General features: G+C 43.0%; 1 protein-coding gene across 2 annotated transcripts; it reads left to right on the top strand.

The window, feature by feature from the left end:
• The first annotated feature begins 2844 nt into the window (after positions 1-2844).
• Positions 2845-6166, top strand: LOC122027615 (uncharacterized protein At4g18257-like). Of its 2 annotated transcripts, XR_006124473.1 has the most exons (5): positions 2845-3214; positions 3493-3810; positions 4136-4379; positions 4714-4845; positions 4951-6166. XR_006124473.1 is itself a non-coding variant. In XM_042586606.1 (4 exons), exons 1-3 carry the CDS (start codon positions 2919-2921, stop codon positions 4335-4337), a joined length of 816 nt encoding a protein of 271 aa, XP_042442540.1. In that variant the 5' UTR covers positions 2845-2918; the 3' UTR covers positions 4714-4843. The 2 variants fall into 2 exon arrangements, 1 of the variants encoding a protein (XP_042442540.1); XM_042586606.1 differs by lacking the exon at positions 4951-6166 and having other exon boundaries at positions 4136-4337; positions 4714-4843.
• The last annotated feature ends 20490 nt before the right edge of the window (positions 6167-26656 follow it).

Raw genomic sequence — 26656 nt, 5'->3', positions numbered from 1 at the left:
TATGAAAGTACAGAAAGCCTCTGGATCGATCAGCTGATCGATCCAACTACACCCAATCGATTGGAATATGACTGTTGCGCAGGATGCAAGTTTTGGATGGTTGGGATCACTGGGATTTGATGTGACAATCTATTGGGAGGAGGCACGATCGATTGAGAGCCTTAGATCGCAGAATATAAAGGCGACAACGAGTTCAAATGAGGTAGCGCTTACAACAACTCTCCTCTTCGATTCTCACCGCCGGTTCTTAAGGTTCTTGGAGCAAAGTGATGTTGCATTTCCAAGTATCAAGAGACATTTCCAAACAAGAAGAGAGCATCATTGTTGTAAAATTTGTAAGGTTTTTCTTGTATTTCTTTTTGTTTGTATTGAGAGTCTTGTATGAGGTTTCTCCACCTCCGATTGTTCTGAGAAGGAGTTATTTTCATAGTGGGGAGTGTGCATCATGTGGATCCTTGGATTAGTCACCTCTTCTTGAGATGGATACCAAGTAAATCCTTTTTGTTAGCATTGGAGAGTTTGCTTTTAGTTTATTCCGCTGCCAATCAAGAACACCGAAACAAGCGAACAAGTGCGATGAGTTATTCACCCCCTCCCCTTCTAGCTCCGAAGTAACCCAACAATGTTGACCACTCTTGTGTTTTCGGAAAGATGTTGAGCGTGTACCGGATTAAGTTATGATTCGTTACCAATTCTCTGAGGTTGTTGAGTTGGGTCATCAGTTCCTTGATCTTCGCATGGAGTTGAGTTACCTTCTCTCCTTTATTCATTCGGAGGTTTGATAGTTGATTTTAGAGGATATCTCGTCTCGTTAGCTTGGCTTCCGAGGTACCTTTGTGCAACTTTAGGAATTTCTCTCAAAGTTCTTTTACCGAGTTGTAGGTTCTGATCCAGTTGACTTCTTGGGACGGTAGTACAGTAAGTAGATGGAATTATGTTTTATCGTTGGATACGAAATCGGCTTGCTTCTGTTTTTTTCAAAGATACTTTTCCTTCTCTACTCCGTATTGATTTTTGGGTACTACAAAATCATATTTAATTATTAATATAATTTTAAAATCTATTTTTTAAAAAATATCTTCATCGGACGCTTCCATTACATGAAATTTCCCTTAAACTTTAGTGGATGAATACTTGAACAGGTCATCGTCTTGTTGTTTTAGTTGACGGTTAGTCTTTCTGAAACTGTTAGACTTTGATACCAATTGTTAGTCTTGGTACGACCGACAAGAGGGGGTGAATTATCCTAAAATTATGATTTTACTCTTCTCGTGCGTTTGAATTGAGTTAGATAAATACTTAATAAATAAAAAAATACGTATAAATAAATATAAGACTATCGAAATTTACTTGGTTTACAACCAGAGAGGTTGCTAATCCAAGACAATGTAAGTACTAGCAAAGTCGTCTTCTTCGAGCAAAGTCGGAGGCTAAAGAACCTCATATATCGTTTGAAAGCACGAATTGTAAATACGAAAAATAAAGTGGAAAATGAAGTACAGGAAGTGTTGTTTCAAACTCCTAGAATCAAGGTTCTATTTATAGTCTACTGGTTGAATTATCGATTGGCTGACGTGACAACTCTGAGCCCCTGGAGTAGGCCCAAGCAGCCAATGGTGCACTTTATCTACTTCGCAACGGCTCTTCAACAGTTTTAGGATAAAATTTTATTTTCACCTGGGCGCTTAAACCGGTCCTCGTGCCTAGAGTGTTGTTGACGTGGACTCCGAACGTCATTGGCAACAACGTCTCGACGAGGCGCCTGTTCTGTACCAGGCTAGTTCGGGCGTCTGGACTTGATTCAGACGCCTAAATAAGTCAACTCGAGTCCAGATGCTCGGACAAGTCAACATGAAGTTGACTTGTCCGACTTTTGCTTTGATTGTTTGGGTGATTTTTTTGTTATCTAGAGTTGAGCTCATTTGAATCCAACTTTGACTTTCTCTTTAATCACTCTTCTGTTCCAATTTCTCGTTTCTTGGAAGTGTTACGTGCATCCTTCTCATTTGTTGATGTACTCTTTTGTAGCACTTTATCCCTTGGATGTATATAATCCGTCGACTTATTTTTGTTCGATTTCGTGTGTTCCATGCACACTTAGTCATAAAGTATTAAAAAGGTAGAGTTGATGATATTAAAATTCGAATACTTTTATATATAATTGAGTAATATATTAAATGACATCCTAAATTTTTTAAATAGCTAAATCATGCTTGCTACATTTAAAATTACTTTATGACTCCAACGTCCTCTATTTAATCAAATTTTGATATTAAAATTGAACCCATATAAAATTATTAATGTCATCGGTAATTGAATTTATTTATTTTTTTAAATAAAACTTTTTAATAAAAATTATTTGATTTAATAAAAAAATTTAAAATTTAATTTTTTTTGTTATTTGATAAAAAATTATGTTAAATCTAAATTAATTGAAATATTCGATATATATTTTTAAAATGAAGTTGTGAATAAATCAAATTGAAATTTTGAATTAGTTTTATTGATTATTTGGGTTTAATCGAAGTTTTGTCCAGAAAATTTCTGAGTATTTTGTAAAAAAAAATGGTAAGGAGGTGTGATTTGAATATCTTTTTAAAAAAAAAAAAAAAAAAATTGTCGTGACGCTTCAGTTTTACTAGTAGCTCATCGATGTATCCTGCGTGACAACTAAATCCTAATAGTTTGAAAAATACCCATTCTCTTATCAAGTCCGGGGTGTTTCAATTTAAACATAGCTGTCAAAGTATGAGTGTTTAAATAAAAATTTGTGATTATTGTTAGAAGATGGGCAACAAATGATTAAATTATGTGGGTTTAATTGAAATTGTCTCAATTGTTACTTGCAGATCGGCTCGGTTAGGGATCTCGCCGAAGCCGAACTCCTGGGGAAAGAGGTGGAAGAGAAGCGGAAGCAGATGGATCACATGGGGGGAGATCGCAAGGGGGGAGAGGAGGAAGAGAAGAGGAAGAAGCGCGTGGAATCGCTGGGATGGCTCACGGAGTCATCGGTGATGCCGAAGAAGCGCAAGTCCATCGAGGGCGTCGGAGCCGCCTCCATCGTCGAGCTCAAGGCGCAGCTCTACCGCTCCCAGGAGGAGGCACGCAAAGCCAAGGAGGCCGCCCCTTCCGAGTTCCTCCGGCCCAAGAAGAAGCCCCTTCCCTCCGATGTCTTTTCGCACAAGAACGCTGGCGTCGAGAACCGCGCCAACAAGTATCCCCTTCCCTTTCTCTTTTTTTTTTTTCATTGTTTATCTGAGAAAAAAAAGTAATTTTAGGTTTTTGGTGAATCCTACCCCTAAGTTTCCTTCTCTACATTGCTTACAACTTGAATTTGATTAATCGAGCAAATTAGTGTAGAGAATCTTATCATATTTTGGTGAATATTTGATTTTGTGACTGTGAATTGTAAGTTCCATCTCAGAGAAATTGATGATTTCTTCTCAAGAAACTAACTTGATTGTTCATTGTCTGCTCATCATGATAATTCAGAGATAAGCTGGAAATGAAGGCTATGAAAGATGGATCAGCTGTTTATGCAGCTTTAGAGAAGAAGGCTGAGCTATATGAAAAACTAGCTAGAGGAGAACTCCCAGATGAGGAAGACAGAGAGAGATATTGTGTAGATTTTTTCCACAAGACTCTCGAGCAAGACAATTCACAACCACCTGAAGAACATAGAACTCCTGCTGATCTGCCGCAACAAAAGGAAGATGCTCATACTGATGAAACTGTGTTATTTGCTAGACCATTTGGTCTTGGCCGCGCCGGCAGCACTTTAGATGGTGATGAACATAAACGGTTTGTGAGGTACGTCCACACTTAATTACCCAACCTTAAATGGTATCATTAAATTTTAGTAGCACCTGTTTGTTTGTGATTTATGAGTTTGAAAGTTGACAGGAAACATATTTTGAAGTTGAAAAAAAAATAGCTTGCAAATGTTTTCATTGACAATATTGTGTTAAACAGCATCACATTGCCTTGTTTCTTTGCTCTCTGGCTTTAGAATTTAGGTTGGACAAGCAGCAGATGCACTGTATTTTAGTGAAGCATTGATATGTGATATATTTGGATTGGATACACTCTTGATGTTTCTACTGGATTCCTGATTACATTGCTTGAATATCTCTAGGGAAGTTCATGAGGAAGTTAGTCAGGCAAGGCAAAAGGCAACAATGCTGAAGTTGCGCCGGCAGGAGCAGGAAGCTTCTCGACGCGAAAAACTGAAGCAAGCATATCTCAAGAAACGGCTGGAACAATTGACCTCTGCAAAACAAATGGCTTCAAGCGAGAATTGCACACAGACTGTGAACAGTGAGGCTTCACAGAAATAGGTGAATGCAAGTCCATTGGGCTTGATTATATACATTATGAAGGTATATAACCAACATTCGGCCTGTACTTGGTTGATTCGAGGAAAGTTTAGTTTAACAAGATCTTTTAGAATGATGTGTAGCTTCTCAATTTTTAACACGTTGAGAATAAACATTTCAAATATTGTTTGACAAAATCTTTCAGAATGATGTGTAGTTTCCCAAATTTTAACATGCTGAGATTAAAATTTTCATCGAGAAAATTAGATTAAGCTGGGCGATATTTTAATATCATTTCCCCCCTATATGTTTTTGGAATCAACAACTATTAATGATGTTGAAAGAAAAAAGGTAATGATGGTTTTATCACATCCTGTTACATACTGGTTCTTTACAGGGTGGCAAAGCTAAAGAGGCGCAAGAAGTTTGACGATCTGAAACTGTACTCTTTCCTTGAAGAGCTCAAGTCTAACAAAACTCATAGATATGAGTTGTGCCGGACCATTGCTGGACGTGTGGTGGAATTTAGGCAAGTACTATTTTTTCCTTTTCTAAATATCACCTTCTGTCTGATTGTTGTTGGAGTTTATTATGTGGTGTATTGTTTTAGTTTATGTATTTCCTTTTGCTTCAGCGCTGAGCAACTTGGGAGTCCATTTATCCAGCAAAAGTTAGAGACTTGTAGTATCTACGAGGAGAAGACATCGGTTTTCATTGAAGTACTTCTACATGCTTCTTCATTAATGACTGATTTAATGGGAATTATGTTATTCAGAAGATACAAACAGCTACCAAACTCGTCTCTAACTGCTTCTCTGATTCCCATTTCATAAATTCTTCGTGTGCAAGTATTTTCCAGACCACCTGTTTGACAATGCTTTCTCATTTGCTGAACAGAGGAAAGATGCAAACAACTACCAAACTAATAAGCTTGTTGTCAATGTCTTAGCTTAGAGTCTTCAGATGTATGGCTGTCGCAATATCCAAAAGGTTCTCTTTCTTTTAACTATCCTTATTGCTTTTGCTTCATGTCATGCACTTCACTTGTTTCAGAACTGTAATTCAGTCTTGCACCTTGTTGAAATTCTGTGGTGTTTATGAAATTTTCAGATGGTTTCAGACAAGGAACTTAATGAATCTATATGTAGAAGCAGATGAGTGAAACTATCCCTACTATGCTTCTTTGCATTGCAGGTTTTTATCGAATAAAATGTGTCGAGAATTCTCATTCAACTCGGCACAGATTTTGCTAAGTCTGAATGTCTGCAAAGGGAAAACAAACAAAGGCAATAGAATATGTGTTCACTTATTTGGTGAAGAACCGAAAAAAATATATCTATAGTTCTTAGCATGGTTTTAGAGATTATCTAGGACTTGGCCCTTTTCTGTTGTTCATTCTACATAATTATCAAATATTTCTAGCCTAATTCTGGACTTTATGTTCAAGGTTACTTCATCATTCTTCATGCTTTTATTTTTCGACATGTATTTCTCAATTTGTCGCGGAGGGACTTGCTATTCCTAGCCTATTGTTTGTCTCGTATCATCTCCTGCACCTACATAGATAGTAACTCGAGTCTCTTTTGCACATGTTTACTGCAGACATAGTTGTCTAAAGCGTATGAAGCGCTCGCTTAAGTGCAAAGTGTAGTGAGATGTAAGCCTTGTGCTTCTAAGACCATGGAAGCGCGCGAGGTCTCGGAGGTGCAGCTAAGTTTTTCTTGTTTTTTTTTTCTTTAAAGTCCTAATCAATACATTGATTCATGTTCACCGTCGGATTGTTTACCTCTCGTGACTCTTGAAGTGTCTACTGTCTACTCTATTGGTAAGATTTTATGTTTTAACATTTTCTTTCTCGATTTTTTTTTTGTATTTTTTTGACGTCGGCACCGCCGGAAGCGTTGAGTGGATGCCTCCAGTGGCATTGGATGTGTCGCGATGCCCTTGCCATCACTGATTCTCAATATATTGTCGAACGTCGTCGGACGTGTTGCGTTGACTGTGGCTACCGACGTGTTGCGTTGACAGTGGCTACTAGCGGACGTGTTGAGTTGACTGTGGCTACTAGCGGCTTCACTTTTTTTAGATTATTAATTAATTAATTAATTAATTAATTAATTCAAATAACTCTTAAATAGGGATAATCTAAATGGATTTTGTAAATTTTAATTAAATAATCTTAATAAAATATATTAAAAATATATTTAAAATTATTTTTAAATAAATTTTATTAATCCAAATTTTATATTTAAAATAATTTTTTTAATAAGTATTATTACTTTGTTATATTCAGATTTCTGATAATTTAATATTTAAAATTTAAAAAATCTAATAAATATTATTAATTCATATAAATCATACTTATATTCTAATAATTTATATTTAAAATAAAAAATCTAATAAATATTATTAATTAATATAAATCATAATTACATTATAAATAGTTTTTTAAAATTTCAAATAAATTTTATTAATTAATTTATTTTAATAATTTTATATTTAAAATTTAAAAAATTTAATAAATATTATTAATTCCTATAAATCATATTTATATTCTTATAATTTAATTTTAAAATTAAAAAATTCTAATAAATTTCATTTATTAATTTATATTTTAATAATTTTTTTAAAAAATTAAAAAAAAAAATAAATATGATTAATCCTTATAAATCATATTTATATTCTAATAATTTATATTAAAATTTTAAAAATTCTAATAAATTTTATTAATTCAAGATTTTTATTTATAATTTAAAATATAAAATTTTAAAAATTTTAATAAAATTTATTAATTCAAGATTTTTATTTATAATTTATAAAATTTTAAAAATTCTAATAAATTTTATTAATTTATATAATCAGATTTATATTTATAATTTTATATTTAACAATAATTTTTTTAATAAAATTTTAATTTATATAAATCATATTTATATTCTGTCATTTTGATAACTTTTTTTTTTTTTTTACACTTTTACACTTTTATATATTTTTATTTATTCGTTTCAATGGTCTTAAATTTTAATCATGTCAAATAAAACAATTCCATCATGAAAGGATATTACTTGGAGTTATGCAATATGTTTAGATCCTAAAAATTAAAATATAGTCGGTTGTATTTTTTCTGATAAAGTAACAAATGAAGGAATTTATCGACACAAGCTATATTTATTTGAAGGCAATAGAAATGAAAAAAGCTTGTCTAAAATGTTCTAAGCATGTCAAAGAAAAAATTAGAGAGTTCATGTAAAAAAAGAGTAATTTGAAGAATCAAATAGATGATATTTTTCATTTTGATAATCTTGATGATTTAGAAGATTTAGAAGAACATGAAGATGATCTTCAAAATAAAGTGAAAGGAAAACGATCAATATCCGATTCAAGCATCCATCCTATAGTCCAAAATAAAAAGTGTAAATAAATTAGACTTATTAATCTTTATTTTATGAAAGATATCGATGAAATTGTTAAAAAAAGATGTGCAGAAAATAGAGGATAATTTCATGAAAATAAACAAAGTTAAGGGATATTGCGGTTGAGAAATTTACTAGATGGATGTATGATGTTGAATTCCTTTCAATGCCGTTAAATATTATTCTTTTGAGTCTTGTATTGAAGCTATTAGGCAATTTGGATCGGGGATGAAGCCTCCATCATATCATGAAGTCAGGGTTCAATATTTGATGAAAAATAAAACAGAGGACAATTTGATGAAAATAAAAAAAAAAGTTAAGGGATATTGCGGTTGAGAAATTTACTAGATGGATATATGATGATGGAATTCCTTTCAATGTCGTTAAATATGATTCTTTTGAGTCTTGTATTGAAGCTATTAGGCAATTTAGATCGGGGATGAAGCCTCTATCATATCATGAAGTCAGGGTTAAGTATCTGAAGAAGGAGTTGACAAATACAAACTCGCTTTTCAAATCCCACAAAGAAGATCATGCTAAGTTTGGGTGCATAATTATGGTAGATGGGTGGACGGATAAAAAGCGTAGGACTTTTATACATTTTTTGATAAATTGTTTTAAAGGAAGTGTATTTATTCAATCAGTTGATGCCTCAGGCTATTCTCACACAGCTGACAAGATGTTTGAGTTACTTTCTAAATTTGTGTATCGCATTGGAGAAAAAAATATGATTCAGGTTGTAACAGATAATGCAAGTTGCAATATCAGTGCAGGTAATATTTTAAATTTATGTTACTTTTAATTAAGAATTGGATCATATTTTAAATTTTCTAACTAAATTTACTTTGTTTTTCTAGGTTGTCTTTTGGAAGACCGATTTTCACACTTGTATTGGACTCCTTATGCAGCTCATTGTTTAAATTTTTTGCTCGAGGATATATTTAAAATTCCACATCTCAAAAAATTACATGAATGGGCGTTGATGGTGAATGACTATATTTATAATATACCACAAGTATTGAACGTCATGAATCAATTGGAAAAATCCAAGAAAGTAGGACCTTTTGGTTTGCCAATGACTATTGATCCGGTGATAAGGCCGGGGGGCCCGCATGAGGGCAAGGTCAACGACACGGAGGTCAACAGTCAAAGGGTCAACCCCATGGACTCGAAGAGCAGGTGGGACATGCCGATCACCAGGCAATGACCCCTATCCGAAGGGACAACCATCCGACCGGGAGCCCATATATCTGACCGGAAGCCCATATTTCCATATGGCCGAGCGGATAATCCGCCCGGCCGCGATACAATGCACGACTGAAGGCCGAGCCATTTGCCCGCTCGACCAGGGTCTCAGGCGATACGAGTCGAGCGGACGGACGACCCCTAACCTTCCCGGACAGACGACCACCTATGCCGGACCAGAGACGAATGCTCTGGCCAAGTGGCTTGATGGTCAATCCGAGAAGAGGAAGTCAAAGAGTAGAGGACAGTGCGAACGTCATCTCAGTAACCCCTGTTGCTGACAACAGGCATGTTCGAAGACCAGACCATACTCAGTATGGTGCGATCGAATGTTCTGCTGTCCCATCAAGGAGACGCTCAGACTGTAGCGGTATGGAGGCAGACATGCTCTTCTGACAAGCCCATGCTGCGGTATGGGATATGACACGTGTACACCTCGATTTGTGTGCACCAAGTTCCCGTGGCTCTATATAAAGGCCATTAGACTTCACCGGAGGTATGAAATCTCTGATCCTGGAAGCCACCTCCTTGTTTTTTGTCTGCCTGACTTGAGCGTCGGAGGATCGTCGCCGGGAACCCTTTCCCGGCCCGACTTCTTTGCAGGTTCGCCGAAGCTCCACACGATCAGTCGAAGATCTACGTCAGCAACCGGAGAGCGCCACGTGCCCAGCGTCCGTTGATTCAGCTTTCAGACAGGATCAATTTGGCGCCGTCTGTGGGAACGCTCCTGGATCCGATCGGAAGCAATGGACGAAGCTGGACGACAGCATTCGGTGATGCTCTCCACAGAGGAGCTCGACGCTTTGATCGAGACAAGAGCCGCCAAGCTTGTGGAACAGAGATAAAAGTCGCAAGCCGAGCGGGCGGAGCAGCAAGCAACATCAGTATCAGGAGGCCGAGCGGAAGCACCGCAAGCCATAGTTGCATTTCATCGGGCTCTATTCCGCACTCCTGAAGCCGCGACGGTTAATCGTGATCGAGGATCTTCCTCAGATGAAATGCCAAGGCGAGATAACAAAAAAGGGAAAGCCCCCCGAGCGGACGCCTCGCCCGTGTGGATCAACCGTCAATTTTTAGAGGATATTCTACGAGACCCTCTGCCAAAGCACTATGTGTCTCCAGTGATCGGTGAATACAACGGAACCACCGATTCGGATGATCATTTAGGTAAGTTTGACAACACATCTACTCTTCATCAGTACACAGATGGAGTAAAGTGTCGAGTCTTTCTTACCACCCTCTCGGGATCGGCTCAATGGTGGTTTCGGAGACTGCCGGATGGATCTATCTCAAGTTTCAAAGACTTCCGAACGGCTTTCCTCCACCACTTCGCAAGCAGTCGTCGCTATCAGAAGACTAGTGTCAGTCTGTTCGCCATCAAACAAGAAACCCGCGAATCGCTCCGAGCTTATATCCAGCGGTTCAACAAAGTGGCCATGGATATCCCTACGGCCACCTCGGAAACTATGATGAATGCCTTCACACAAGGCCTCGTGGACGGGGATTTCTTCCGCTCGCTCATTCGGAAGCCGCCCCGAGACTACGACCATATGCTACACCGAGCCAACGAGTACATCAACGTGGAGGAAGCCCAAGCGGCCAGAAGAAAGGAAACTCCAACCGAGCGGGCTCCCCCTGCCGAGCGGAAGCCGCACACCGCTCATCAGCCGCCAAGAGGACCGAGGGCCGAAGCGATCCGCTCCCCTCATGCTAGGTCCCATGTACAAGAAGTGGCTGCAGAGCGGCCCAGACCGAAGAAAAAGGTATGGACCCCCATGTTCTGCTCATTCCACCGGACGGACACGCACAACACCAGAGATTGTCGGAGTCTTCCCTTGATCGCTCATCCCGTTCCCCGGGGTGGCGGCCGCCGATCTCCATCATCCGACAGGCGACAGAGAACTCACGGAGCCGATCGGACTATATCTGACTACCAACAAAGACAGACTCCTGAGCGGCACCACACTCCAAGGCGTGAAGACAATCCCCTGATGTCTCAGGAGCGGCCCCGACCGTCTGCTCGGGAAGAAGAGAATAGAAGTAACATTTCCCGAGGCGAAATCAACATTATAGCAGGCGGGCCGACCGGAGGCGATTCTAACCGAGCAAGAAAGGCGAGCGTCCTGCAGCTCCAGATCCATGCTGTCGGCTGCAGCAAGGAACAGGCGAGCGGACCCGAAATCAGCTTCGGGCCCAAGGACTTAAAGGGGAGGCAAGTGATCCGGTGATAAGGCCGGGGGGCCAGCATGAGGGCAAGGTCAACGACACGGAGGTCAACAGTCAAAGGGGGGGGTCAACCCCATGGACTCGAAGAGCAGGTGGGACATGCCGATCACCAGGCAATGACCCCTATCCGAAGGGACAACCATTCGACCGGGAGCCCATATATCCGACCGGGAGCCCATATATCTGACCGGAAGCCCATATTTCCATATGGCCAAGCGGATAATCCGCCCGGCCGCGATACAACGCACGACTGAAGGCCAAGCCGTTTGCCTGCTCGACCAGGGTCTCAGGCGATACGAGCCGAGCGGACGGACGACCCCCAACCTTCCCGGACGGACGACCACCTATGCTGGACCAGAGACGAATGCTCTGGCCGAGCGGCTTGATGGTCAATCCGAGAAGGGGAAGTCAAAGAGTAAAGGACAGTGCGAACGTCATCTCAGTAACCCCTGTTGCTGACAACAGGCATGTTCGAAGACCAGACCATACTCAGTATGGTGCGATCGAATGTTCTGCTATCCCATCAAGGAGACGCTCAGACTGTAGCGGTATGGAGGCAGACATGCTCTTCTGACAAGCCCATGCTGCGGTATGGGATATGACACGTGTACACCTCGATTTGTGTGCACCAAGTTCCCGTGGCTCTATATAAAGGCCATTAGACTTCACCGGAGGTATGAAATCTCTGATCCTGGAAGCCACCTCCTTGTTTTTCGTCTGCCTGACTTGAGCGTCGGAGGGTCGTCGCCGGGAACCCTTTCTCGGCCCGACTTCTTTGCAGGTTCGCCGGAGCTCCACACGATCAGTCGAAGATCTACGTCAGCAACCGGAGAGCGCCACGTGCCCAGCGTCCGTTGATTCAGCTTTCGGACAAGATCAATTTGGCACCGTCAATTATGTATGCTCGGAATTTCGCCGAGCATAGCGCAGCACGAGCTACATGTCCGACCGGACGCTCGGCCGGTGAAGCAAAGAAAAAGGGATTTTAGCGCTGAACAGAATGCCATCATCCGGGAGGAGGTTGAGAAGCTTTTGGAGGCCGGCCATATACGCGAGGTTCAGTTCCCGAGTTGGCTGGCGAACGTAGTATTAGTCTCCAAGCCGGGCAACAAGTGGAGAGTGTGTATAGATTTTCGGGATCTCAACAAAGCTTGCCCGAAAGACTTTTATCCTCTGCCTCGGATCGATCAACTGGTGGACTCCACAGCTGGCTGCGAGTTGATATGTATGCTCGACGCTTACCAAGGCTATCATCAAGTGCCGCTCGCCCGAGAAGATCAAGAAAAAGTCAGCTTCGTTACAGCCGACGACACCTATTGCTATAATGTGATGCCGTTCGGATTGAAGAACGCGGGAGCTACATATCAGCGTCTGATGAACAAAGTGTTCAAGGAGCAGATCGGGCGAAATCTGGAAGTATACGTGGACGACATTCTCATCAAGTCCGTCCGAGCGGCCGATCTCTTCGAAGACATGGAGGAAACTTTCCGAACGCTACGAAAATATGGAGTCAAGCTAAACCCTCAGAAGTGCCTGTTCAGAGCAAAAGGCGGGCGTTTCTTGGGATACATAGTGACTGAGCGGGGCATTGAAGCAAATCCCATCAAAGTGAAAGCATTACAAGATATGCCGCCCCCGAGAAATCTGAGGGAAGTGCAGCGCTTGACCGGTCGGATAACAGCATTGTCCAGATTCATCTCAAAGACCGCCGATCGGAGTCTCCCATTTTTCAAAATCTTGCGCAAAGCCACTAAGTTTCACTGGGATGAAGAATGTGATCGGGCGCTTGAAGATCTGAAGGCATACTTGAACTCTCTGCCTGTGCTAGCCAAGCCAACTACGGGTGAGCCACTTTGTATTTATTTATCTTCAACTGAGCAAGCAGTCGGCTCGGCACTAGTGAGGGCGAGCGGAGAAGAGCCTGTATATTTTCTGAGCCATATTTTAAAAGATGCTGAATCTCACTACACCGGGCTTGAGAAGCTGGCTTTCGCTTTGGTCCTCGCCGCTCGGCGCCTCCGTCCCTATTTCTTGGCTCATACCATCATCGTCCGGACGAATAGTCCATTGGGAAGAGTGCTATTGAACCCAGAAGCGTCCGGACGGCTCATCAAATGGACAACGGAATTGAGCGAATTTGACATTCAATATCAGCCCCGTTCGGCGATAAAGGCGCAATTCTTGGCGGATTTCGTCACCGAAGTACAAAGGCCAGAACCCGAAGACATGTGGAGGATATTTGTGGATGGATCGTCCACTAGGCTCGGGAGCAGGATTGGATTACTACTGCTATCTCCCCAAGAAGAAAAGATGCACTTATCCGTCCGGCTGGATTATAGAGCTACGAACAATGAAGCGGAGTATGAAACCCTCATAGTCGGCTTGCAGGCAGCTCGGCATGTTGGGGCCGGTCGGGTGACGCTTCACTCGGATTCTCAGCTGGTCGCTCAGCAGCTCTCTGACACCTTTGAAATTAATAACGCGTGGCACAAACTCTATGCGGAAGCCTTTGAAAAGCTTAGGGTCGACTTTAGAGAGGTCATTATACAAAAGATACCCCGGCCGGAAAACCAAGCAGCCGATGAGTTAGCCAAACTCGCAAGTTCAATAACGCCGGTCGCCATCTAGCAGCCAATTGAACAAGTATCTTTGGTGGCGCACGTCGACCGGATGGAGGGCCTCACATTTCCGAGCGACTGGAGGACAACCATCATGGAGTTTCTTCGCTCGGGCGCTACACCGTCCGATCGGGATGAAGCCCAGCTGCTAAGGAGGAGAGCCGGCCGGTTCACGCTCATCGGAGATCAACTTTACAAGAAGGCCTTCTCCCGCCCTCTTTTGAAATGCGTGAGCTCAGAAGACGCAGCGTACATCCTCCAAGAAGTGCATCAAGGATCGTGCGGAGGTCATCCGGGCGGACGATCGCTGGCCAAAAAGATCCTGCTGGCCGGATACTTCTGGCCAACCCTACAAGTAGACGCCGCTCGGACCGTGGCGACGTTCCTTTCTTGCCAGAAGTATCATAATTTCTCACACCGACCGGCTGAGGAAATGAAAGCAGCTACTGTGTCCTGTCCGTTCGACCAATGGGGAATGGATATTGTGGGTCCGTTTCCTATGGCGACCGGGCAGCGGAAATTTCTACTGGTGGCGGTCGATTATTTTTCTAAGTGGGTGGAGGCCGAGCCGCTAGCCAAGATCACCGAGCAGATGGTCAAGAAGTTTATCTGGCAACATATTATCTGCCGGTTCGGCATCCCCCGTTGACTTGTTTCCGATAACGGGCGGCAGTTCGCGGGAAAGTTGCTCGAAGATTGGTGCAAAAGCTATGGCATCGAGCAACACTTCACGTTCATGGCGTACCCCCAAAGTAATGGTCAAGCCGAAGTAGCCAATCGGGAAATTCTTCACATTCTGCGCGCTCGGCTCGACCATTTGGGAGAAAGCTGGGTGGATGAAGTGCCGGGCGTCCTATGGGCCATCCGAACGACCCCGAAGGAGGGAACGGGAGTCACACCATTCCACTTGGTGTATGGCGGCGAAGCGGTTATCCCTGTCGAAGTCGGCGTCGAGTCCGTCCGGATCCAGAACTATGATGATGACAACGCCGAGCGGAGGAACATGGAGCTTGATTTGGTCGACGAAGAGCAAGCCAAGGCGTTCGTCCGGCTGATGGCGTACCGGCAACGGATGATGCAAAACTACAACCGGCGCGTAATCCCCAGATCATTCCAGGTCGGCGACCTTGTCTGGAAGAAAGTAAAGTCGGTCGGCGACGACGGCAAGCTAGAAGCTCCTTGGGCAGGCCCCTTCAAAATCATCGAAAAGCTTCATTCAGGTGCTTATTATTTGGAGGATGAAGACGGGCAGCAGCTGGACTGACCATGGAGCGCAAACCATCTCCAGCCGTATCGAGCTGGATAAGAGGTGTGATAATGTAATTTTACATATACTGGGGTCGCCTATGTACTTGTAATGCAGGGAGCAAAAATGATTAAAGGATGACCAATAGCTTCGCCGAACGACCGTATTAAAGGATGGCCAATAGCTTCGCCAAACGGCCGTATTAAAGGATGGCCAATAGCTTCGCCGAACGGTCGTATTAAAGGATGGCCAATAGCTCCGCCGAACGGCCGTATTAAAGGATGTCCAATAGCTCCGCCGAACGGCCGTGTTAAAGTTAGCCTTAACGGCCGTCGAGCTCCGACGTTAAAAATCGAGAGACGAGACGGCGTCTATAAACCCTCCGAACGGAAGACCGTCGAGCTCCGACGTTAAAAATCGAGAGACGAGACGGCGTCTATAAACCCTCCGAGCGGAAGACCGTCGAGCTCCGACGTTAAAAATCGAGAGACGAGCCGGCGTCTATAAACCCTCCGAGCGGAAGACCGTCGAGCTCCGACGTTAAAAATCGAGAGACGAACCGGCGTCTATAAACCCGCCGGCCGGAAGACCGTCGAGCTCCGACGTTAAAAATCGAGAGACGAGCCGGCGTCTATAAACCCTCCGAGCGGAAGACCGTCGAGCTCCGACGTTAAAAATCGAGAGACGAGCCGGCGTCTATAAACCCTCCGGGCGGAAGACCGTCGAGCTCCGACGTTAAAAATCGAGAGACGAGGCGTCTATAAACCCTCCGAGGAAGACCGCCGAGCTCCGACGTTAAAAATCGAGACGAACCGGCTCTATAAACCCCCGGCCGGAAGACCGCCGAGCTCCGACGTTAAATATCGAGAGACGAGCCGGCGTCTATAAACCCTCCGAGCGGAAGACCGTCGAGCTCCGGCGCGAAAAAGCGACGGGCAGGGCGGGGGCGAAAAACCCGGCGGGCGGCGGACCGTCGAGCTCCGACGTTAAAAATCGAGAGACGGGCCGGCGTTTATAAACCCTCCGAGCGGAAGACTGTCGAGCTCCGACGTTAAAAATCGAGAGACGGACCGGCGTCTATAAACCCTCCGAGTGGAAGACCGTCGAGCTCCGACGTTAAAAATCGAGAGACGGGCCGACGTTTATAAACCCTCCGAGCGGAAGGCCGTCGAGCTCCGACGTTAAAAATCAAGAGACGGGCCGGCGTCTATAAACCCTCCGAGCGGAAAGCCGTCGAGCTCCGACGTTAAAAATCGAGAGACGAGCCGGCGTCTATAAACCCTCCGAGCGGAAGGTCGTCGAGCTCCGACGTTAAAAATCGAGAGACGAGCCGACATCTATAAACCCTCCGAGCGGAAGACCATCGGGCGCTGACGGTAAAAATTGACGTTAAAAGGCGAGCAACCGTAGTCTATAAAGCCTCCAGACGGATAACTTTCTGCGAGGTCCTGCTCGGTTGTAACGGCCGACCTCCGATTGAGCCTGCTGCTAAGGCAAGAATAAATATATCGGAAGGCCGAGCGGCTCGGTCGCAAAAGTGTACTTAGCGCGAGAAAATTAGGACCGGGACAAAAGTTAAGGATTGGATGCTGGTCAAACAAACAAATAATAAAAGGAGAAAATTCATTTACACCGAACAGTAGACGGACAAAAGTAATAACAGTATTCGCCCCGAACGGCGGGCATACAAAAGACAGCAAATACTTAAAAGAAATCTAACAGACCCCTCATTCACAATCATCAAAATTAAAAAGGGAGTCGGGGATAGAGCCCATCATGATCGCCAGATCTTCGGGGGGGGGGGGACAGACAGCTCAGCTGGCAGGTGACCCTTTGTCTTCAGGTAATCAACCGCCACCTTGATTGCCTCTTCAAAAGTTAAGGACAGCTTGTCGCTGAACTTTTCGCCAAACAATGTCCAAGCGGACGAAAGCTTTGCGCGCTTCAGCTAACCGACCGGGCTCTCCGTCTTGATACTCTTTAAGTGTGACTTTGGAAGCATCAAGGGCAGCCTGGAGATCTTTCAAATCCCCTTCAGATTTAGCTTGGTCAGCCGAGCGGCCCTCCTGTTCAGTCTTCAGCAAGGCGTCCAGGTCTTTCACGCGCTGTTCCAGCCCCCGATTCTCCACCTTCATCATGTCCATGTCGTCAATAGCCTTGCGCTTCCGGGTGGTCGCGGTCTTTATCTCCTTGTCCCGCTGCTTGACCAAAGCCTCGAGTCGAGCTACTTCACTCGACAAGTCGGAGGACTTACTTCGTTCGGCTTCCAGTAGCTTCTTGGCCTTCTCCAGAGCGGCCGTGGATTTGCCTCTGCTTTCCCCCGAGGCTTTAAGCTTTTTCATCTCATCCTCCAGCTCGGCTAAGCGGTTGCTGATAGCAATCTGCTCCACCCAGTTCTGCGGATGGATGTGATCAAGTTAGAAGTGAAATCAAAGTAATTAGCAAGTCAAAGGATATACCCCAGTCGCCTGCTGCAAATTGTTGTCGCCTAGTTGACCGGGAGTCATAAGCGCGATACGGAGTCGAGCGTCCTCCCAGGCTTTGGCAAGTGGACCCGTAAGAGTGATCTGCTGCTCGGGAACCGTTGGCTGATCAGCAGCCGCTAAATATTCCTCAGAAGGAAGTCGCAGGACAGTTTTTATCAACCGCGGGCCGCTCGGGTCACCTTGGGGCGCAGTTGCTTTACCAGACGGCTCGCCGCTCGAAGAAGGAAGGTCGCCCAATCGTCTGAGGCGACGCATAGTCCGGGGAGGACTGGAGGGCGGCACCTCGGATGTGGCCATAGGAGAGCCGAGCGACGTGGGCGTACTCTCTATGGAGATTGTCCCGGAGATTATTGGAGCTTCATCACCCCGCTCGGAGCGCTGTTCATCAGATGGAGTTGGCTGAGAGACTTGCTCTGGCCGTCTGCGCTTCCGAGTGGCTAGGGGAGCTTCATCGGCAGAGCGAACCTCTACCTCGACTTGAGCAGAGGGCGCTATATCGCCCGCAGCCTCATTGAGAGAGGCAAAAGCGGCTAAGGTTTTAGGGACAATCTGAGTCCCCTCACCTTCTCCGGTGGCCGGTCCAGCTGAGACCAGGCCCCGTTCGGCTACCTCCCTATTCTTTGCCGCCTCAATGTCAACAGCTCTTAATTTCAGCCGCTCGGTAGCCTTGGCGCGCCACATGACTTCGGCTGCAGAAGCAAAGAATAAATCAATTAGAACAAAAGAAAGAGGACGATAAGAGCACTTACTCATGCTGCAAGGCAAGTCAGTTGAGACGGGGGACAAGCCGAATATATACAGCACTCCCGGAAGGAGCAGCTTGTCGATGTGGTAGCGCTGGCCTACCAGCCGGTCGGCTGCATGAAGGTAGGCCGGATCGCCCCTAAACTTGCCGAGCTCCGGTTGTGCCGGCATCGCCGTCTGGCATTTGATACGGAAAGTCGGTGGCTCGGGGAGACGCATGTAGAAAAAATGCTCCTTCCAGTGTTTGTTGGAGCTCGGCATATTATCAAAAAGGACGAAACCTATCCTAAATTGGAAAACAAAAGTACCCCACTCGGCTTGCTTAGGGTAGTAGAAGTAGTGGAACACCTTGGGGTCCAATGGGATGTTGTTCAGTTTAACGAGAACTACCACCCCGCTCAGTAGCCTAATGGAGTTCGGAACTAGTTGGCCGAGCGGGATGCGAAAATAGTTGCACACTTGTAAGAAAAACTTATGTGGAGGAAAGTGTAGCCCGGCTAAAAATTGGTCTCGAAAAAAGAGGACGGTGCCGGGCGGCGGTTCATGAGGCCGGTCGGCGGGGGTAGCTAATACTATGTGGTGGTCGGCAGGGAGTTCATAGGTCCGAGTGAGGCGCAGGGCGTCCTCCTCGTCAAACCGGCTCTCCATGGTTGTGTACCAAAGACCAGGAGCGCCGGCGGTCGGCCGGGAAGTGCTAGTCATGGTCGAAAGTAAAAAAGAAATGCGGGACAAAAAGTAAGGGAAATCAAGCAGGGAAGAAAGGTGGCGGAACGACAAGGGCAGCTAACGGAAAGCGTAAAGGAATGAGGAAGTGAAGAAAAGAAGGGCTTACGAGTAAAAGGATGATCGAAAGGGGTTGCGAGGTCGTCGGAGAGCTGAGAAACGGAGTCGCCGGAGCAGAAAGAAGCAGTAGGGCGTCGAAGTGCGATGGAGTAGAAATGCGGCGGAAAGGAGATATCGGGAGCTTTATAACGTTGGCCTCGAATAGCCTCGGCCGTCCGATTCAGGTCGTAAAAAACGAAGCTATCATCCGACCGCTCATTTCAAACGGCGGCTGCCCCATCGGAGGTGATGCCACCGCCATACGCTGACAACAGCGAGATCACCACGTGTCAGCAAAACACAGGTCACATTTAATGAACGCCCCTTACTGCGTGCAGTGCACGTGCTTGGCAGTAAGGGAGAAGATTCGGCATGGATTCCGAGAGAATACAAAGGCACGAGCAAGACATCGCCGAACGGGTGTAACAAAGAGTGTGAGCCGAGCGGATGAGCATCCCCAAGCTCGGCCGAGCGGACTAGTGTAGCGGCCGTTACTCAGTCAGATCGGCGATCCAGTCAGTCGGACTTCGCCTCTTTCGACTGGACTTAAAGGGGAGGCAAGTGATCCGGTGATAAGGCCAGGGGGCCCGCATGAGGGCAAGGTCAACGACACGGAGGTCAACAGTTAAAGGGGGGGTCAACCCCATGGACTCGAAGAGCAGGTGGGACATGCCGATCACCAGGCAATGACCCCTATCCGAAGGGACAACCATCCGACCGGGAGCCCATATATCTGACTGGAAGCCCATATTTCCATATGGCCGAGCGGATAATCCGCCCGGCCGCGATACAAGGCACGACTGAAGGCCGAGCCGTTTGCCTGCTCGACCAGGGTCTCAGGCGATACGAGCCGAGCGGACGGACGACCCCCAACCTTCCCGGACGGACGACCACCTATGTCGGACCAGAGACGAATGCTCTGGCCGAGCGGCTTGATGGTAAATCCGAGAAGAGGAAGTCAAAGAGTAGAGGACAGTGCGAACGTCATCTCAGTAACCCATGTTGCTGACAACAGGCATGTTCGAAGACCAGACCATACTCAGTATGGTGCGATCGAATGTTCTGCTGTCCCATCAAGGAGACGCTCAGACTGTAGCGGTATGGAGGCAGACATGCTCTTCTGACAAGCCCATGCTGCGATATGGGATATGACACGTGTACACCTCGATTTGTGTGCACCAAGTTCCCGTGGCTCTATATAAAGGCCATTAGACTTCACCGGAGGTATGAAATCTCTGATCCTGGAAGCCACCTCCTTGTTTTTCGTCTGTCTGACTTGAGCGTCGGAGGGTCGTCGCTGGGAATCCTTTCCCGGCCCGACTTCTTTGCAGGTTCGCCGGAGCTCCACATGATCAGTCGAAGATCTACGTCAGCAACCGGAGAGCGCCACGTGCCCAGCGTCCGTTGATTCAGCTTTCGGACAGGATCAACTATCATGTAAATAACTTTAAAATCATCAAGTAAATTTATAAATAATATATTATGCATTAACAATATTCTAGTAATAAAATTAATTTTATATGTTTTAATGTTTCAAGTTGATTGGTCATCATCTTATGGTGCATCAACACATGAATTAAAAATATTTGTAATGAAGATTTTGAACCTCACATGTTCTTCTTTAGGTTGTGAACGTAATTGAAGTGTTTTGGAATATGTAAGTTAGAATTTTTTTAATCTAATTAAAATTTATATTATGGACTTAATTTTTTTTTTACTTTTTTATTCTTCTTGTATATACATTCTAAGAAAAGAAATAGATGGTCTCAACAATGATTGAATGATCATTTGGTATATATCAAGTACAATAGAGCTTTGAGAAGAAGATATGACATGCGAGATAAGATTCATCCTATTATTTTGTTAGAGAGATAGATGATAGTAATGAATGGTTATTGGGAACATTGGATGATAGTGATAAAGACAATGATAATGATTTTGTCTATGAAGGTGAAGATTAACATTGGAGTGATGTAGCACGAGCATCTGAGTTTGATGAAAGTGCATATGACTTTCGATCTCAAAATGCGTCTTCTTCAAAAGGGGCATCATCATTTGCATCAGCATAAAGAAAGCAATCTTCAGCTCAAACTAGTCTTGTAAATGAAGAAGAGATTAACCTTGATGACGACACTGAAAAAGAAGATACTAATGGATACAAATCAAGCGATGGAGTTGATGATGTAGATTTGGACAATGAAGAAGAAGAAGAAGATTACTTTGATATTTGATACTTCATCTATCGTATTTTCAAAGACTTTTGATTTATTTTTAATTTTTTAAATAATCTACTACTTTTCCAAAAAGTGTGCGCTTTGCATTGTGCTTTGTGCTTTAAGTCCCAAAACTCTTAAGCACTTTTTTGCGCCTCGCGCTCTTGGCAACTATGATTGCAGAAGACCAAGATCTTGCGGTTCTCCTAGCATTTTGATGCAACACAAGTGGAGATTAAGGGTTGGGTGGTTTGAGAAGTAGAAATTTAGAATGAAGTGGTAAAGGGATTGTAGAAACTTAGGTATCACACCTAATGATTCCTAGACATCACACCATAAGGAGTTTGTATAAAGAAATGTAGAAACTTAGGTATCACGTCTAAGAGTTGTTAGGCATCACACCATAGGGAGATTGTACCACACAACCAAAGAAAACTCTCAAAACTTCGATATCTATTCCATATTTCAACATTACAATAGTACACATATTTATACTAGAACTCAACTCAAGCAACATAAATGCTAGTAGATAGACTTATTGAAAACACAAAAGACTCGTAAAAACACATAGGAAACTTACAAGACTCTTAAATATGCTAAAAATTTTCAAGCATGGGAAATTAAAGCATATTGGAATTGTTGGTCATTTAATGCTAACTTGTAACTTTAACCCTTAAGAATTGATGAACTTTATATCATTTCCCAAGCAGATTTATCATCTTTCAAGCATGCCAAATTTATAATGGAGTTTTAGAATTTTTATTTCTATGCTTATAGACTTTTAATGGAGTTTGTCACTTGTCTCCATCAACTATCCTTGGGTGAGAAAACACGTCTCTGGCAAGTTAAAAGTATGGAATCTTTCATAAAGATCGCATTCAGAAAGACGTCATGTCCTCCATTTGATAAGATACTTTGATAACTGCTTCCTTTTTCAAACATAATATGATGATCAATTACATTTTTAATGTTGCCTTTTACTGTTTAAATTGATGGCAAACTAGAATTATGTTAATTACTTACCATAACATTTGCATGTCCAAAATATAAAGTAAGATCCTCAATGTTGAAGATATTGCTAATAGCCATGTCTGTTGGTAGAGTAGATAGTTGTGAACTTCATACAAAATCAAAAGCATGCTGAATTTTATGCATTGGTGGAAGCTCAATAAATAATTCTTTTAGAGCCACATCAGAAAAGTTATTTAATAATATACTGACTTCTAGAGGAAATAAGAAAGTTTCAAGAGCAGACACTTTTTTAACTTCTTTGATTTTAAGAGCATATATAGTAGAACTTTTTTTTACTCTACCGCTATTACTAGCATTCTTTGGCTTCTCTTACTTGTATTTCTTCATTTCAGCAGTCTCTATTAGTTTCAATAGTACTTTCTTGTTATTGAACATGAAAATGTATGTGTTTTCCTTACCATAATGAAGCACATCTCGATCATATAGCCAAGGTCCCCCAAGAAGTATATAAGTTACTTTCATAGGAATAATATCACATCAAATAGATGTTGGGACCTTGATCATCGGCTGGGGGGGGGGGGGGGGGGGGAATGGGTTTTTCGGGCCGCGAAAACCCCGAATCACCCTAGCCAACGGATCTCGTGCGAAGAATATAGAACAAAATTTACGAATACGAGTTTACAACTTAGATCTACTCCTAGATCTACATGAAAAAAGAATATACCCTTGATGCGAAGCCCTTCGCAATCCTGCTTGTCCTCGGTTCGCCGGATCTCGAAAGTGTCAAAGTAGACACTTCTCTATGTGTATCCACACAAGCAAGAGATGGAGAAAAATCTCTAAGGATGTGCTAGCAACCTTAGAGATCAGTAGGGAGGAGAGGGAGAGCAAGAAGAAAAACTCAAGAGGAAGAAGAAGATGAAGTTACAACCACTTGAATGAAAAATCAATTTTCATTCCACCTAAAAGTGGCCGGCCACTTCAAGGCATGTAACCCCCATGGAATATCAAGAGTCAAGTTTCTTGATCTCCTCCATGAGGTGGCATTTGGTCAAGTCAAACTTGACCAAATGAAGAAGCCTTGATGATGTGGCATTGGTCAAGTCAAAGTCAAGTCAAAACTTGACTCTTCATCTTCCTACTTAAGTCAAGTCAAACTTGACCACTTCTCTCCCTTGGTTGATCTAATCTAACCATTGGTTCAAGTCAATTTTTAATTTAATGAATCTCTATTCATTGAATTAAATTAATTAAATGAGTCTAAGTCCAAATTAGACTCACTTAACACATGAACCAAATTGAGTCCAACTCAATTAGCCTACTTTGGATTACTCTTAATCCAATTTGGTTCATCATATGAACGTAATCATTTAGGTTCATCTAATGAACCTAATCTCCATCTAATTGCTCTTAGTGTGTGACCCTATAGGTTCTTGTAACGTTGGCAATGCCCCTAAACCCATTTAGGAGCATAAGTAATGAGCGGTATCTAGCAACACATAATTACTACCCAAGTTACAAGAATGTTGAGATCCAACATCACCTTGTGACTACTAATTGTGACTCCTCACAAAATATGACAAATGTCCTTCTATCTTAGACATCTAGATTGATCAATGTGAGGCATAGACCGTGTCATCTTCTAATCAATCTAAATCTTGAACTCCAAGTAGACTCACTCAATCAAATGAGCTCAATATCCTATATTGACTCATTTGGGCATGGTCATGCACTTCGTGGTCTCACTCTATCAAGAATATCGATGTCGCTCCCTTCATATAGGAGGGATAGATCCCATCTACATCACTCACATCCCTCTTCATAATTCGTTACATACCCAGTAATCACCTTTATAGTCCACCCAGTTACGGGTGACGTTTGACGAAACCAAAGTACATAACTCTTTATGTAGGGATCCATGGTGACTTCAGGTCTAAGGACTAGTACTCATACTAATAGCTACATGAGAAAGTATATGACACTCATATAACGATCCATGATACTTTCTCATGGCGGGTCATTCAGTATACATTCTCCAATGCATACCCATGTGTCAACTTGATATCTCTATATCCATGACTTGTGAGATCAAGTCATCGAGTTGACCTACATGCTAGTCTTATTGCATTAACATTGTCCCTGAATGTTAATACTCGACTAAGAATGATTAAGAGCAGTGTTCCCTATATCATCTCACTATCGGTTCAACTAACCGATTGATATAGGTGAGAACCGTCTACTCAAGGACGTTATTATACTTAGTTTATTTGACACCAATACAAGTAAGTATAATAACCAAAAAACTAAATGTCTTTATTTATATAGAATATGATACAACAAGTCCAAAATACAATCATCAAATGATTGGCTCTAGGGCTCTAGCTAACAAATAGACAGTCATCCACTTTGTTCGCTTTCCTACACTTGTTAGTGCAGTGAAATACAAATAAACACAAGTTATACAAAAGCTAATTATTAGAACACTATAAATAAAGCAATCAAACCGCTAACACATTGATGTAATGTGGTTTGGAGATGATGCTCTACTCCATGGTTGTTCATAAGGTGGACGATCCCGCAATCCCTCAGTGGATTAGTCCCCAGAACTCCGACAAGCTCAATCCTCCTTGTCGGTGGAGAAATCTCACCACAACCTCAATTAAGACTCTTGGATTGCTCTGTGCTTTTGAGACTCGATTAGGGGTTAACTATCTCTAATTTCGTCAACTAGGTCTGTCACCTTGAGCTCCATTATATATAGCTCAGGAGGAAACACCCAAGCTATGTTTCTACCACCAGTCTACTGCTATACTTATCAGTTGACTGATCTTCATGTAATTCAATCTTTACAATCCAATGGCTCGATACTAGTCGATTGCTCACCATGGACCAGTCGATTGCTCTACATGGGCTGAGCGAATAGAGCCCTCTGTTCCCTCCCCAGTCGACTAGTAACTCTAAAACCACAAACTCTGAAATTTCATTCCGAGTTTACTAGTTTTCAGCCACGAGTTAATTGGAACATATACTAGTCAATTGGTAAACCCTAACTTAGGATTTTACCCACAAGTACAATCACTCATTACTTGTCCTTGTCTGCACAACCTTGACCTTGACTTCCAGTTATCTTTCATCAGCCTTGTGTCCCTCAAATGTTGCTCCATCCTTTACGTCTTACCTTCAAGATGTTTCCTTCGGCCATGTCCTTATTGTCGGGTCTTCCTTTGTCAAGAGGCTCCTCACCTTCGGGTCTTCATTTTTGCCAAGAAGCCCCTCGCTCCCGGGGCTTCATCCTTGTCAAGTCACACTTGGACTTACATGTCCAAACCTCATGCTTGGATTTACACCGCCAAAACTCCCATGCTTGAACTTCACCTTTGCCAAGATCACACTTGGGCTTCCTTTGCACCTATCACCTGCATACTCAATGGTCCATATCAAATACAGATGCAAACCCTAACTTAAATATTTTGCCCAAACATCAAAACCTAAGGGTACACTGATTGCTCCAACAATCTCTCCCTTTTTGATGTTTGTCAACCATTTAAGTTAGGGAAATAATATAACAATAATACATATATAAATAAATATGCAGTCTACTCATGCATATATCATGGAACCTAATCCTTGGTTCCTTCTTCACCTAAGCTCACCCTTGAGCTAGGATTCCTTACAAAGGTATTTAAGTTTTCTACTTAAACCTAAACTCCTCTCCCTTTGTCATATATTGAAAAGATTTCTAATAATATCCCAATTATTATACTCTTATACCTCTAATGACTATAATCATCATGTATTAATCCTTCATATGATTACATACATGTATATCATCATTTTAGTTATTTTCTATTATTAAAAATAGTTTGAGACTGTCTCAGTCAACTGCCCTAGTCACTAGTCAATCGACCTTATCGAATCAACCTCACAGAGTCATTGTGTGTTCGTGAATAATGTTACCAGTCGCCTGATACCAAAATTTCAGCCTAAACCCATTTCTTAACCCAATTTAAAAAATACACCAGAAATTTTCTAGACTTTCAAAAATTCTCAAATTTTATAGAGAAATCTATTTTACCATTTTATACTTAGGAAAAATAGAATTAAAAATTAATTCATCATGGATCCAAAGATAAACATAAAATCTAAAATTATTTAAATGGTTCAATTGAACCTTGACTTAAAGTGCTAGTTTTGACTTGCTCTTGATGTATCTACCCATACTAAACTATAATGGATCTCTAGTATTAGTTTATATGACATCTGTACATTTGAAATTAATTTTCATACAATATGAATCTCATTTCATATTTCCATGCATGAATCTCATCCCAATTGTCCCAACCAACTAGATTAGA

This window comes from Zingiber officinale, chromosome 10A (genome assembly GCF_018446385.1).
Source record: "Zingiber officinale cultivar Zhangliang chromosome 10A, Zo_v1.1, whole genome shotgun sequence".
Classification (NCBI taxonomy): Eukaryota; Viridiplantae; Streptophyta; class Magnoliopsida; order Zingiberales; family Zingiberaceae; genus Zingiber; species Zingiber officinale.
The sequence above is the reverse complement of the archived record's forward strand: the minus strand, read 5'-3'. Positions and strand labels throughout refer to the sequence as shown.

Coding starts and splice junctions, on each gene's coding strand:
- LOC122027615 (XM_042586606.1), top strand. CDS start 2,919: ATGGATCACATGGGGGGAGATCGCAAGGGGGGAGAGGAGGAAGAGAAG. Junction 3,215..3,492: donor GTCGAGAACCGCGCCAACAA/GTATCCCCTTCC, acceptor ATGATAATTCAG/AGATAAGCTGGAAATGAAGG. Junction 3,811..4,135: donor GAACATAAACGGTTTGTGAG/GTACGTCCACAC, acceptor GAATATCTCTAG/GGAAGTTCATGAGGAAGTTA.